The following is a 14,154-nucleotide window of genomic DNA, read 5'->3' on the forward strand; positions in this document are numbered from 1 at the left end:
TTGAGTCAGCCAAACAACCCAGCAGGGTTGAGTCAGCCAAACAACCCAGCAGTCAGCCAAACAACCCAGCAGTTGAGTCAGCCAAACAACCCAGCAGGGTTGGGTCAGCCAAACAACCCAGCAGTTGAGTCAGCCAAACAACCCAGCAGTTGAGTCAGCCAAACAACCCAGCAGTTGAGTCAGCCAAACAACCCAGCAGTTGAGTCAGCCAAACAACCCAGCAGGGTTGAGTCAGCCAAACAACCCAGCAGTTGAGTCAGCCAAACAACCCAGCAGTTGAGCCAAACAACCCAGCAGTTGAGTCAGCCAAACAACCCAGCAGTTGAGTCAGCCAAACAACCCAGCAGTTGAGTCAGCCAAACAACCCCAGTTGAGTCACAACCCAGCAGTGAGTGAGTCAGCCAAACAACCCAGCAGTTGAGTCAGCCAAACAACCCCCAGTCAGCCAAACAACCCAGGTTGGGTCTCAGCAAACAAAACAACCCAGCAGTTTTTAGAGTGTAAGAGAAAGGGTAAGTGGTGTTGAGAGAGGGGGTGAACTGGGGTCAGATATAGGGTGAGGAAATGGGAGGAGGGAAGACGGTGAGATGGAAGGAGGGGGTCAGACATAGGACAACACAGAGAGAGAATGTTTGCTCAGCGATGTGGAACTGTCACAACTGAATTATTTAGTCGCCATGCAGCCACCGTTCTGTTACTAGACTCTGATGCAATGCAGTCATATAACCTACTTAAGGGCTACGTAAAGCCTACATAGTGCTTTAATGTGTCTCACTTTGATCACATTAGAGAAGTTACTCACTGTTATCAAAGACTGGGGGAATTACAGATTTTCCTCTTAAGTCTGTCTCTGTAAGTCTGTCTGTGTGTGTGTGTGTGTGTGTGTGTGTGTGTGTGTGTGTGTGTGTGTGTGTGTGTGTGTGTGTGTGTGTGTGTGTGTGTGTGTGTGTGTGTGTGTGTGTGTGTGTGTGTGTGTGTGTGTGTGTGTGTGTGTGTGTGTGTGTGTGTGTGTGTGTGTGCCAACTGTGTAAAATAAAATAATAGCATCATTGATGTTTAAACTGTAGCAGCTATTGATGTTTAAACTTTCAGCACTACAGTATTTTCTTCCATAGTGCTGAAATCCTCCTTCCTATAAACAGTAGTACAACAGTGAGCCATTAGCACACCACCCTGCATTCCACTGCTGTCTTGCTTCTTGAGCTAAGCAGCGTTGGTCCTGGTTGGTTCCTGGAAGCGAGACCAGATGCTCCTGGAAGTGGTGTTGGAGGGCCAGTAAGAGGAACTCATTCCTCTGGTCAACAACAAAGCTATTCCAGGGCAGTGACTGGGGACATTACCCTGTGTATGGTGGTGTCTTTCAGATGGGATGTTAAACGGGTGTTCTGACACTCTGTGGTCACTAAAACTCACGGCACTTATAGTCCAGGCTAAATTCCCATACCATCACGGTCACCTAATCATCCCCAGCTTCCAATTGGCTCATTCGTCCCCCCTCTTCTCCCCTGTAACTATTCCCCAGGTTGTTGCTGGAAATGAGAATGTGTTGTCAGTCAACTGACCTGGTCAAATAAGAGTCTGGGTACTGGAGTGTTGCTCCTAGCCAGTGTTCAGTCTTCACTCCCATGCTAGTCTGTCTCTTCATGTTACATCAGCTGTTACAACACACACACAGACTCAGACCGCATCACCCTCTCAACCATCCTCCGGCCATGGTGTCAATGTCAGACTGGCATCTGGTAAACACACATACACACACGGACATAAACACACAGATCCCGTTCAATTACATGGACACTCACAGACATACACACATGGACATAAACACACAGATCCCGTTCAATTACATGGACACTCACAGACATACACACACGGACATAAACACACGGACGGACGGGATGCAAGTTTGCACACAGATGCAAACACAAACAAATACTGACAAGTGTGTATGTGCACGCACAAAAACACACACACACAAACACACACACACTAACAGGATAATGAGTCTCCAATTAGGAGCAGTGCTGATCTGTCCAGACCCATCCAGTCATACCAGCCCCTTAAGCCAGCATTACTCAGGCCTGGTCACACACTCCAGAGTTCAGTAAGGCCAGCATTACTCAGGCCTGGTCACACACTCCAGAGTTCAGTAAGGCCAGCATTACTCAGGCCTGGTCACACACTCCAGAGTTCAGTAAGGCCAGTATTACTCAGGCCTGGTCACACACTCCAGAGTTCAGTAAGGCCAGCATTACTCAGGCCTGGTCACACACTCCAGAGTTCAGTAAGGCCAGCATTACTCAGGCCTGGTCACACACTCCAGAGTTCAGTAAGGCCAGCATTACTCAGGCCTGGTCACACACTCCAGAGTTCAGTAAGGCCAGCATTACTCAGGCCTGGTCACACACTCCAGAGTTCAGTAAGGCCAGCATTACTCAGGCCTGGTCACACACTCCAGAGTTCAGTAAGGCCAGCATTACTCAGGCCTGGTCACACACTCCACAGAGTTCAGTAAGGCCAGCATTACTCAGGCCTGGTCACACACTCCAGAGTTCAGTAAGGCCAGCATTACTCAGGCCTGGTCACACACTCCAGAGTTCAGTAAGGCCAGCATTACTCAGGCCTGGTCACACACTCCAGAGTTCAGTAAGGCCAGCATTACTCAGGCCTGGTCACACACTCCAGAGTTCAGTAAGGCCAGCATTACTCAGGCCTGGTCACACACTCCAGAGTTCAGTAAGGCCAGCATTACTCAGGCCTGGTCACACACTCCCAGAGTTCAGTAAGGCCAGCATTACTCAGGCCTGGTCACACACTCCAGAGTTCAGTAAGGCCAGCATTACTCAGGCCTGGTCACACACTCCAGAGTTCAGTAAGGCCAGCATTACTCAGGCCTAGTCACACACTCCAGAGTTCAGTCACACACACAAGTTCCAGCATTACTCAGGCCTGGTCACACACTCCAGAGTTCAGTAAGGCCAGCATTACTCAGGCCTGGTCACACACTCCAGAGTTCAGTAAGGCCAGCATTACTCAGGCCTGGTCACACTCCAGAGTTCAGTAAGGCCAGCATTACTCAGGCCTGGTCACACACTCCACAGAGTTCAGTAAGGCCAGCATTACTCAGGCCTGGTCACACACTCCACAGAGTTCAGTAAGGCCAGCATTACTCAGGCCTGGTCACACACTCCACAGAGTTCAGTAAGGCCAGCATTACTCAGGCCTGGTCACACACTCCAGAGTTCAGTAAGGCCAGCATTACTCAGGCCTGGTCACACACTCCAGAGTTCAGTAAGGCCAGCATTACTCAGGCCTGGTCACACACTCCAGAGTTCAGTAAGGCCAGCATTACTCAGGCCTGGTCACACACTCCAGAGTTCAGTAAGGCCAGCATTACTCAGGCCTGGTCACACACTCCAGAGTTCAGTAAGGCCAGCATTACTCAGGCCTGGTCACACACTCCAGAGTTCAGTAAGGCCAGCATTACTCAGGCCTGGTCACACACTCCAGAGTTCAGTAAGGCCAGCATTACTCAGGCCTGGTCACACACTCCAGAGTTCAGTAAGGCCAGCATTACTCAGGCCTGGTCACACACTCCAGAGTTCAGTCCAGAAGTAAGGCCAGCATTACTCAGGCCTGGTCACACACTCCAGAGTTCAGTAAGGCCAGCATTACTCAGGCCTGGTCACACACTCCAGAGTTCAGTAAGGCCAGCATTACTCAGGCCTGGTCACACACTCCAGAGTTCAGTAAGGCCAGCATTACTCAGGCCTGGTCACACACTCCCAGAGTTCAGTAAGGCCAGCATTACTCAGGCCTGGTCACACACTCCAGAGTTCAGTAAGGCCAGCATTACTCAGGCCTGGTCACACACTCCAGAGTTCAGTAAGGCCAGCATTACTCAGGCCTGGTCACACACTCCAGAGTTCAGTAAGGCCAGCATTACTCAGGCCTGGTCACACACTCCACAGAGTTCAGTAAGGCCAGCATTACTCAGGCCTGGTCACACACTCCACAGAGTTCAGTAAGGCCAGCATTACTCAGGCCTGGTCACACACTCCAGAGTTCAGTAAGGCCAGCATTACTCAGGCCTGGTCACACACTCCACAGAGTTCAGTAAGGCCAGCATTACTCAGGCCTGGTCACACACTCCACAGAGTTCAGTAAGGCCAGCATTACTCAGGCCTGGTCACACACTCCACAGAGTTCAGTAAGGCCAGCATTACTCAGGCCTGGTCACACACTCCAGAGTTCAGTAAGGCCAGCATTACTCAGGCCTGGTCACACACTCCAGAGTTCAGTAAGGCCAGCATTACTCAGGCCTGGTCACACACTCCAGAGTTCAGTAAGGCCAGCATTACTCAGGCCTGGTCACACACTCCCAGAGTTCAGTAAGGCCAGCATTACTCAGGCCTGGTCACACACTCCAGAGTTCAGTAAGGCCAGCATTACTCAGGCCTGGTCACACACTCCAGAGTTCAGTAAGGCCAGCATTACTCAGGCCTGGTCACACACTCCAGAGTTCAGTAAGGCCAGCATTACTCAGGCCTGGTCACACACTCCAGAGTTCAGTAAGGCCAGCATTACTCAGGCCTGGTCACACACTCCAGAGTTCAGTAAGGCCAGCATTACTCAGGCCTGGTCACACACACTAAGGCCAGAGGCCTGGTTCAGTAAGGCCAGCATTACTCAGGCCTGGTCACACACTCCAGAGTTCAGTAAGGCCAGCATTACTCAGGCCTGGTCACACACTCCAGAGTTCAGTAAGGCCAGCATTACTCAGGCCTGGTCACACACTCCAGAGTTCAGTAAGGCCAGCATTACTCAGGCCTGGTCACACTCCAGAGTTCTTCCATTTGTATGATATGTTATGAATTTGTAAGTGCTTCAGATCTTATTCAATTTCTTTCAGTAGAATAGAGGTTTGATATTATCCTTCTTTGTTATGTATGTTTGTTTTCGGTACAGTACCGTTGTGTGTGTTTGCATTATGAAATACTGTATATGTCAGATATATATGTGTGTTTGTATGCTATTCCAGTTTTCCTACTGGCCTTAATGTTTGTATTATTAGATACATGCATATGCTTTTGCTGTTCTCCCCTGTTACTGGTCTTGAAGTTGAGCTGACAGCCGTTTCGCACCGTGTTGCTATGGCTTTAGTCATCAATCTAGCAAGAGGGCAATATATTATTCATGTAGTATAGTGTGTAGTAGTGCCCCCCCCTCCACCTTAGTGTGTAGTAGTGCCTCCCACCACTTTTTGACCCAAATGATCTAGTACACTACAAGTATAATAAAACATATTCAAAGATGATGATAAATGAAATGACATGATGTGGTGCAGCGGTCTAAGGCTGGAGACGTCACTACAGACCCGGGTTCGATTTCAGGCTGTGTTACAGTTGGCCGTGACCAGGAGACCCATGAGGCGGCACACAATTGGCCCAGCGTCGTCTGGGTTAAGGGAGGGTTTAGCCGGCTGGGATTTCCTTGTCCCATCGCGCTCTAGCGACTCCTTGTGGCGGGCCGGGCGGCTGCAAGCTAATTCCGGTCGCGAGCTGGACGGTGTTTCCTCCGACACATTGGCGCGGCTGGCTTCTTGGTTGAGTGAGCAGTGTGTCAAGAAGCAGTGCGGCTTGGCAGGGTTGTGTTCCGAGGACGCACGGCTCTCGACCGTCGCCTCTCCTGAGTCCGTAGGAGAGTTGCAGCGATGGGACAAGACTGTAACTACCAATAAGATATCACAAAATTGGGAACAAAAAGTGGTGAAAGTACAAATATATATATATATATATTTGTACTTTCACCACTAAATATAAATAAATAATAATATATGCCATTTAGCAGACGCTTTTATCCAAAGCGACTTACAGTCATGCGTGCATACATTCTACGTATGGGTGGTCCCGGGGATCGAACCCACTACCCTGGCATTACAAGCGCCATGCTCTACCAACTGAGCTACACAGGACCTGGTCACAGGTCCTGTATTGTGTTTTTTATATATTTTTTAATGTTTACATTGTAGAAGAATAGTGAAGACATCAAAACTATGAAATAACACATATGGAATCATGTAGTAACCAAACAAGTTGGTGGGAGTATGGAGTATATGGCAGTATATACAGTTGAAGTTTCAAGTTTACATACACTTATTAAAACTCATTTTCAACCACTCCACAAATTTCTTGTTAATAAACTATAGTTGTTTTAAGTCAATTTTCCAACAATTGTTTACAGACAGATTATTTCACTTATAATTCACTGTATCGCAATTCCAGTGGGTCAGAAGTTTACATACGCTATGTTGACTGTGCCTTTAAAAAGCTTTGAAAATTCCAGAAAATTATGTCATTGCTTTAGAAGCTTCTCATAGGCTAATTGACATAATTTGAGTCAATTGGAGGTGTATATGTGGATGTATTTCAAGGCCTACCTTCAAACTCAGTACCTCTTTGGTACCTACAAAAGTATCTATATCCACAGTAAAACGAGTCCTATATCGACATAACTTGAAAGGCCGCTCAGCAAGGAAGAAGCCACTGCTCCAAAACCGCCATTAAAAAAGCCAGACTACGGTTTGTAACTGCACATGGGGACGAAGATCATACTTTTTGGAGAAATATCCTCTGGTCTGATGAAACAAAAATAGAGCTGTTTGGCCATAATAACCATTGTTATGTTTGGAGGGAAAAGGGGGAGGCTTGCAAGCTGAAGAACACCAACCCAACGGTGAAGCACGGGGGTGGCAGCATCATGTTGTGGGGTGCTTAGCTGCAGGAGGGACTGGTGCACTTCACAAAATAGATGGCATCATGAAGTAAGAAAATTATGTGGATATATTGAAGCAACATCTCAAGACATCAGCCGGGAAGTTAAAGCTTGGTCACAAATGGGTCTTCCAAATGGACAATGACCCCAAGCATACTTCCAAAGTTGTGGCAAAATGGCTTAAGGACAACAAAGTCAAGCTATTGGAGTGACCATCACAAAGCCCTGACCTCAATCCTATAGAAAATGTGTGGGCAGAACTGAAAAAGCGTGTGCAAGCAAGGAGGCCTACAAACCTGACTCAGTTACACCAGCTCTGTCAGGAGGAATGGGCCAACATACACCCAACTTATTGTGGGAAGCTTGTGGACGGCTACCTGAAGCATTTGACCCAAGTTAAACAATTTAAAAGAAATGCTACCAAATACTAATTGAGTGTATGTAAACTGACACACTGGGAATGTGATGAAAGAAATACAAGCTGAAATAAATAATTCTACCATTATTCTGACATTTCACATTCTTAAAATAAAGTGGTGATCCTAACTGACCCAAGGCAGGGAATTTTTACGAGGATTAAATGTCAGGAATCAAGGCAGGGAATTTTTAGGAGGATTAAATGTCAGGAATTGTGAAAAACAGATTTGAAATGTATTTGGCAAAGGTGTATGTAAACTTCCGACTTCAACTGCATCTACAGATGATACTACGATAAATGGAATGACATTGTGAATGAATAAGCCTTTTCATACGTTATAATATGTCCACATATAGTTATAGTCTGTTTCAGAAACAGCTACACAAAATATTTCACCTTCTTTATTACCTACGCGCTAACCACTAGGCTACCCTGCCGCCCCATAATATAGTATCATAGTGTCAGTTATAGTCTGTTTTAGGAACAGCTACACAAAATATTTCACCTTCTTTATTACCTTACCAAACATATCATGACATTAGTGAGAGTGAAAATCTATCAAATGTGTGATTGTCTAAACATTTGGGCCAATGAAACAGTGTGCACCCCTCCTATAGCAAAGGGGAGAAGGCCTATGTAAAGGGTATAATATTGTCATTCTGAGAATATGCAATATGTCTGCCTCTGATGGAAAATGCATACAAATATAGGGTTATTCTACAGAGGACATTTCCATGGTCCTAGGAAGGTCTGGATTGCTGTCTTGTGACTTATTGAGTCAATCCAATAAGTCATATAAACATATACATCTTTGTTTAAGTCATTCTCATGCCAGATTTTGGGGACTGTCACTTTAAGATGATTGATGTTTGTATTATTAGATATATGTGTATATATTGTCCCATGTTACTGGCCTTAACTCCAGCCTTACTCCTTTTGAATGGATGATTTTGGCAACCATCATAGCTAACTGTATCGTCCTGGCTCTGGAACAGCATTTACCTGAGAATGACAAAACTCCTCTTTCTGAGAGACTGGTGAGAACAACACACACACGCACACACACACACACACGCACGCACACACACACACACAACAAAGGTGCACACAATGCTTTTTTCCCGAAATGCCATATTCTAAACCTCTCTTTCTCTCCCCTCTCTCTGTCTCTCTCCCCTGTCTCTCTCCCCCTGTCTCTCTCTCCCTCCCTCCTTTCTCTCTCTCTCTCTCCCCCTCCCTCCCTCCTCTCTCTCACCCCCTCCCTCCCCCCCCTCCCCTCTCTCTCACCCCCTCTCTCTCTCCCCCTCCCTCCCTCTCTCTCTCTCTCGCTCTCTCTCTCACCCCCTCCCTCCTCTCTCCCCCTCCCTCCCTCTCTCTCTCTCCCTCTCTCTCTCTTTCACCCCCCTCTCTCCCCTTCTCTCCATTAGGATGATACAGAGCCCTACTTCATAGCCATCTTCTGTTTTGAGTCAGGTATAAAGATTCTGGCTCTGGGCTTTGCCCTCCATAAGGGCTCCTACCTGAGGAATGGATGGAACGCTATGGACTTTGTAGTAGTGCTCACTGGGTAAGTACCTTATTGTTGCATTGTTTTATACCTTAACTACTGTCTACATACCATACATCTGTCTACATACCATACATCAGGGATCAGACCATAACTACTGTCTACATACCATACATCAGGGATCAGACCATAACTACTGTCTACATACCATACATCAGGTATCAGACCATAACTACTGTCTACATACCATACATCAGGTATCAGACCATAACTATACATCAGGTATCAGACATAACATACATCACATCAGGTATCAGACCATAACTACTGTCTACATACCATACATCAGGGATCAGACCATAACTACTGTCTACATACCATACATCAGGATCAGACCATAACTACTGTCTACATACCATACATCAGGATCAGACCATAACTACTGTCTACATACCATACATCAGGTATCAGACCATAACTACTGTCTACATACCATACATCAGGTATCATACCATAACTACTGTCTACATACCATACATCAGGTATCAGACCATAACTACTGTCTACATACCATACATCAGGGATCATACCATAACTACTGTCTACATACCATACATCAGGTATCATACCATAACTACTGTCTACATACCATACATCAGGTATCAGACCATAACTACTGTCTACATACCATACATCAGGGATCAGACCATAACTACTGTCTACATACCATACATCAGGGATCAGACCATAACTACTGTCTACATACCATACATCAGGTATCAGACCATACATCAGGGATCATACATAACATAACTATCAGGTATGTCTACATACCATACATCAGGATCAGACCATAACTACTGTCTACATACTACATCAGGTATCAGACCATAACTACTGTCTACATACCATACATCAGGGATCAGACCATAACATACATACCATACATCAGGGATCATACCATAACTACTGTCTACATACCATACATCAGGGATCAGACCATAACTACTGTCTACATACCATACATCAGGTATCAGACCATACATCAGGTATCATACCATAACTACTGTCTACATACCATACATCAGGGATCAGACCATAACTACTGTCTACATACCATACATCAGGTATCAGACCATACATCAGGGATCATACCATAACTACTGTCTACATACCATACATCAGGTATCAGACCATACATCAGGGATCATACCATAACTACTGTCTACATACCATACATCAGGGATCATACCATAACTACTGTCTACATACCATACATCAGGGATCAGACCATAACTACTGTCTACATACCATACATCAGGGATCATACCATAACTACTGTCTACATACCATACATCAGGGATCAGACCATAACTACTGTCTACATACCATACATCAGGGATCAGACCATAACTACTGTCTACATACCATACATCAGGTATCAGACCATAACTACTGTCTATATACCATACATCAGGTATCAGACCATAACTACATACATCAGGTCTACATACCATACATCAGGTATCAGACCATAACTACTGTCTACATACCATACATCAGGTATCATACCATAACTACTGTCTACATACCATACATCAGGTATCAGACCATAACTACTGTCTACATACCATACATCAGGTATCAGACCATAACTACTGTCTACATACCATACATCAGGTATCAGACCATAACTACTGTCTACATACCATACATCAGGTATCATACCATAACTACTGTCTACATACCATACATCAGGTATCATACCATAACTACTGTCTACATACCATACATCAGGGATCAGACCATAACTACTGTCTAGATACCATACATCAGGGATTGTCAACTGGCGGGCTGCGGGACAAATTCGGCCTGTGGATGATTTTGTACTAGTGCTCAGTGTGTGTTCACACGCTAATATGCTTGATGCAAGTGACACCTTCTCACAGTACACACACACACACACACACACACACACACACACACACACACACACACACACACACACACACACACACACACACACACACACACACACACACACACACACACACACACACACACACACACACACACACACACACACATACACACATACACACACACACTCTTGATGTCATTGCTGGAAATCCTTATGCGTGTAGATGTAGTCTGGTCCCATCTTATGTGTGTAGATATAGTCTGGTCCCATCTTATGTGTGCAGATGTAGTCTGGTCCCATCTTATGTGTGTAGATGTAGTCTGGTCCCATCTTATGTGTGTAGATATAGTCTGGTCCCATCTTATGTCTGTAGATGTAGTCTGGTCCCATCGTATGTCTGTAGATGTAGTCTGGTCCCATCTTATGTCTGTAGATATAGTCTGGTCCCATCTTATGTGTGTAGATGTAGTCTGGTCCCATCTTATGTGTGTAGATGTAGTCTGGTCCCATCTTATGTGTGTAGATATAGTCTGGTCCCATCTTATGTCTGTAGATGTAGTCTGGTCCCATCGTATGTCTGTAGATGTAGTCTGGTCCCATCTTATGTCTGTAGATGTAGTCTGGTCCCATCTTATGTGTGTAGATGTAGTCTGGTCCCATCGTATGTCTGTAGATGTAGTCTGGTCCCATCTTATGTCTGTAGATGTAGTCTGGTCCCATCGTATGTCTGTAGATGTAGTCTGGTCCCATCTTATGTGTGTAGATGTAGTCTGGTCCCATCTTATGTCTGTAGATGTAGTCTGGTCCCATCTTATGTGTGTAGATGTAGTCTGGTCCCATCTTATGTGTGTAGATGTAGTCTGGTCCCATCTTATGTCTGTAGATGTAGTCTGGTCCCATCTTATGTGTGTAGATGTAGTCTGGTCCCATCTTATGTCTGTAGATGTAGTCTGGTCCCATCCTATGTCTGTAGATGTAGTCTGGTCCCATCTTATGCCTGTCGATGTAGTCTGGTCCCATCTTATGTCTGTAGATGTAGTCTGGTCCCATCTTATGTCTGTAGATGTAGTCTGGTCCCATCGTATGTCTGTAGATGTAGTCTGGTCCCATCTTATGTGTGTAGATGTAGTCTGGTCCCATCTTATGTCTGTAGATGTAGTCTGATCCCATCGTATGTCTGTAGATGTAGTCTGGTCCCATCTTATGTCTGTAGATGTAGTCTGGTCCCATCGTATGTCTGTAGATGTAGTCTGGTCCCATCTTATGTGTGTAGATATAGTCTGGTCCCATCTTATGCCTGTAGATGTAGTCTGGTCCCATCTTATGTGTGTAGATATAGTCTGGTCCCATCTTATGTGTGTAGATATAGTCTGGTCCCATCTTATGTCTGTAGATATAGTCTGGTCCCATCTTATGTCTGTAGATATAGTCTGGTCCCATCTTATGTCTGTAGATGTAGTCTGGTCCCATCTTATGTGTGTAGATATAGTCTGGTCCCATCTTATGTCTGTAGATGTAGTCTGGTCCCATCTTATGTCTGTAGATGTAGTCTGGTCCCATCTTATGTCTGTAGATGTAGTCTGGTCCCATCTTATGTCTGTAGATGTAGTCTGGTCCCATCTTATGTCTGTAGATGTAGTCTGGTCCCATCTTATGTCTGTAGATGTAGTCTGGTCCCATCTTATGTGTGTAGATATAGTCTGGTCCCATCTTATGTGTGTAGATGTAGTCTGGTCCCATCTCTTGGCTCCCGTCCATGTGTGTCTGGACTGAGGAAACTCCAGAATTAATGGCCCCCTGATCAGTCTAAAGATTAATATCCATACACACTGACTGGCAAACAGACAGACAGACAGACAGACAGACAGACAGACAGACAGACAGACAGACAGACAGACAGACAGACAGACAGACAGACAGACAGACAGACAGACAGACAGACAGACAGACAGACAGACAGACAGACAGACAGACAGACAGACAGACAGACAGACAGACAGACAGACAGACAGACAGACAGACAGACAGAGACTGACTGATATATATATACATACTGCAGATAGGTGTGTGTGTGTGTGTGTGTGTGTGTGTGTGTGTGTGTGTGTGTGTGTGTGTGTGTGTGTGTGTGTGTGTGTGTGTGTGTGTGTGTGTGTGTGTGTGTGTGTGTGTGTGTGTGTGTGTGTGTGTGTGTGTGTGTGTGTGTGTGTGTGTGTGTGTGTGTGTGTGTGTGTGTGTGTGTGCGTGCGTGTGTGTGTGTGCGTGTGTGTGTGTGTGTGTGTGTGCACGCATTTGTTCAAAAGAGAAAGAAGAAAGAGAGATGCAGGGGGAGAGTGAGACAGGAGGGTGTGTTTGTTTGATGTGTGATCTAAAAATGGCTGCTGTACCATAGCAAGTGAGCAGCATGTCGAGAGAGAGAGAGGGAGAGAGAGAGAGAGAGAGAGAGAGAGAGAGAGAGACAGAGAGAGAGACAGAGAGAGAGACAGAGAGAGACAGAGAGAGGAGAGAGAGAGAGGAGGAAGAGAGGAGTTGGAGAGAGGAGGACGAGAGGAGCTGGAGAGAGGAGGAAGAGAGGAGCTGGAGAGAGCAGCAGCAGTAAAAGGAGGGGTTAGACTATCGTGAGAAAAAGGGGGATGGTTGAGAAAAAGAAAGACCTGGAAAGATACACAGCATGTAGAGAGAGGGAAAGGAGGACATTAAGATATACAGTCAGCTGGGTAGACACACACACACACACACACACACACACACACACACACACACACACACACACACACACACACACACACACACACACACACACACACACACACACACACACACACACACACACACACACACACACACACACACACACACACAGCAGAGGTCTCGTTTGACAAGGTGTGTGTGTGTAATCAGGGCATCACCCTCTCCATCGCTGTCTCCCTTTAATGAGCAGACACACACACACACACACACACACACACACACACACACACACACACACACACACACACACACACACACACACACACACACACACACACACACACACACACCCACACACACACTGAGGCTAGATCAGAGTGGCGCTGCAGGGAGCAACAAGCAGGGCACCAGTGAAATGTCACCTCACAAAGAGAGAGGAGGGAGGGAGAGAGAGAGGGAAAAGACAGAGAGGAGGTGTCGAGGGGGACATAGAGATAGAGAGAGGAGAGAGATAGAGAGGAGGTGTCGAGGGGGACATAGAGATAGAGAGAGGAGAGAGATAGAGAGGATGTGTCGAGGGGGACATAGAGATAGAGATAGAGAGAGGAGGTGTCGAGGGGGACAGAGATAGAGAGAGGGAAGAGACATAGAGGAGGTGTCGAGGGGGACATAGAGATAGAGATAGGAGGTGTCGAGGGGGACAGAGATAGAGAGAGGAGAGAGATAGAGAGGAGGTGTCGAGGGAGAGATAGAGATAGAGAGAGGAGGTGTCGAGGGGGACAGAGATAGAGAGAGATAGAGAGGAGGTGTCGAGGGGGACATAGAGATAGAGAGAGGGAAGAGACA

General features: G+C 46.1%; 1 protein-coding gene across 1 annotated transcript in view; it reads left to right on the forward strand.

Annotated features, from left to right (window-relative positions):
• Window positions 1–8,128: 8,128 nt before the first annotated feature.
• LOC124024913 (voltage-dependent P/Q-type calcium channel subunit alpha-1A-like) overlaps window positions 8,129–14,154 on the forward strand; it is a 76,840-nt gene continuing 70,814 nt past the window's right edge. The window contains 2 exon segments of the mRNA XM_046338647.1: window positions 8,129–8,229; window positions 8,620–8,759. Coding sequence (XP_046194603.1) covers window positions 8,137–8,229; window positions 8,620–8,759 — 233 coding nt within the window. The 5' untranslated portion in view covers window positions 8,129–8,136.

This window comes from Oncorhynchus gorbuscha, unplaced genomic scaffold (assembly GCF_021184085.1).
Source record: "Oncorhynchus gorbuscha isolate QuinsamMale2020 ecotype Even-year unplaced genomic scaffold, OgorEven_v1.0 Un_scaffold_2066, whole genome shotgun sequence".
NCBI lineage: Eukaryota > Metazoa > Chordata > Actinopteri > Salmoniformes > Salmonidae > Oncorhynchus > Oncorhynchus gorbuscha.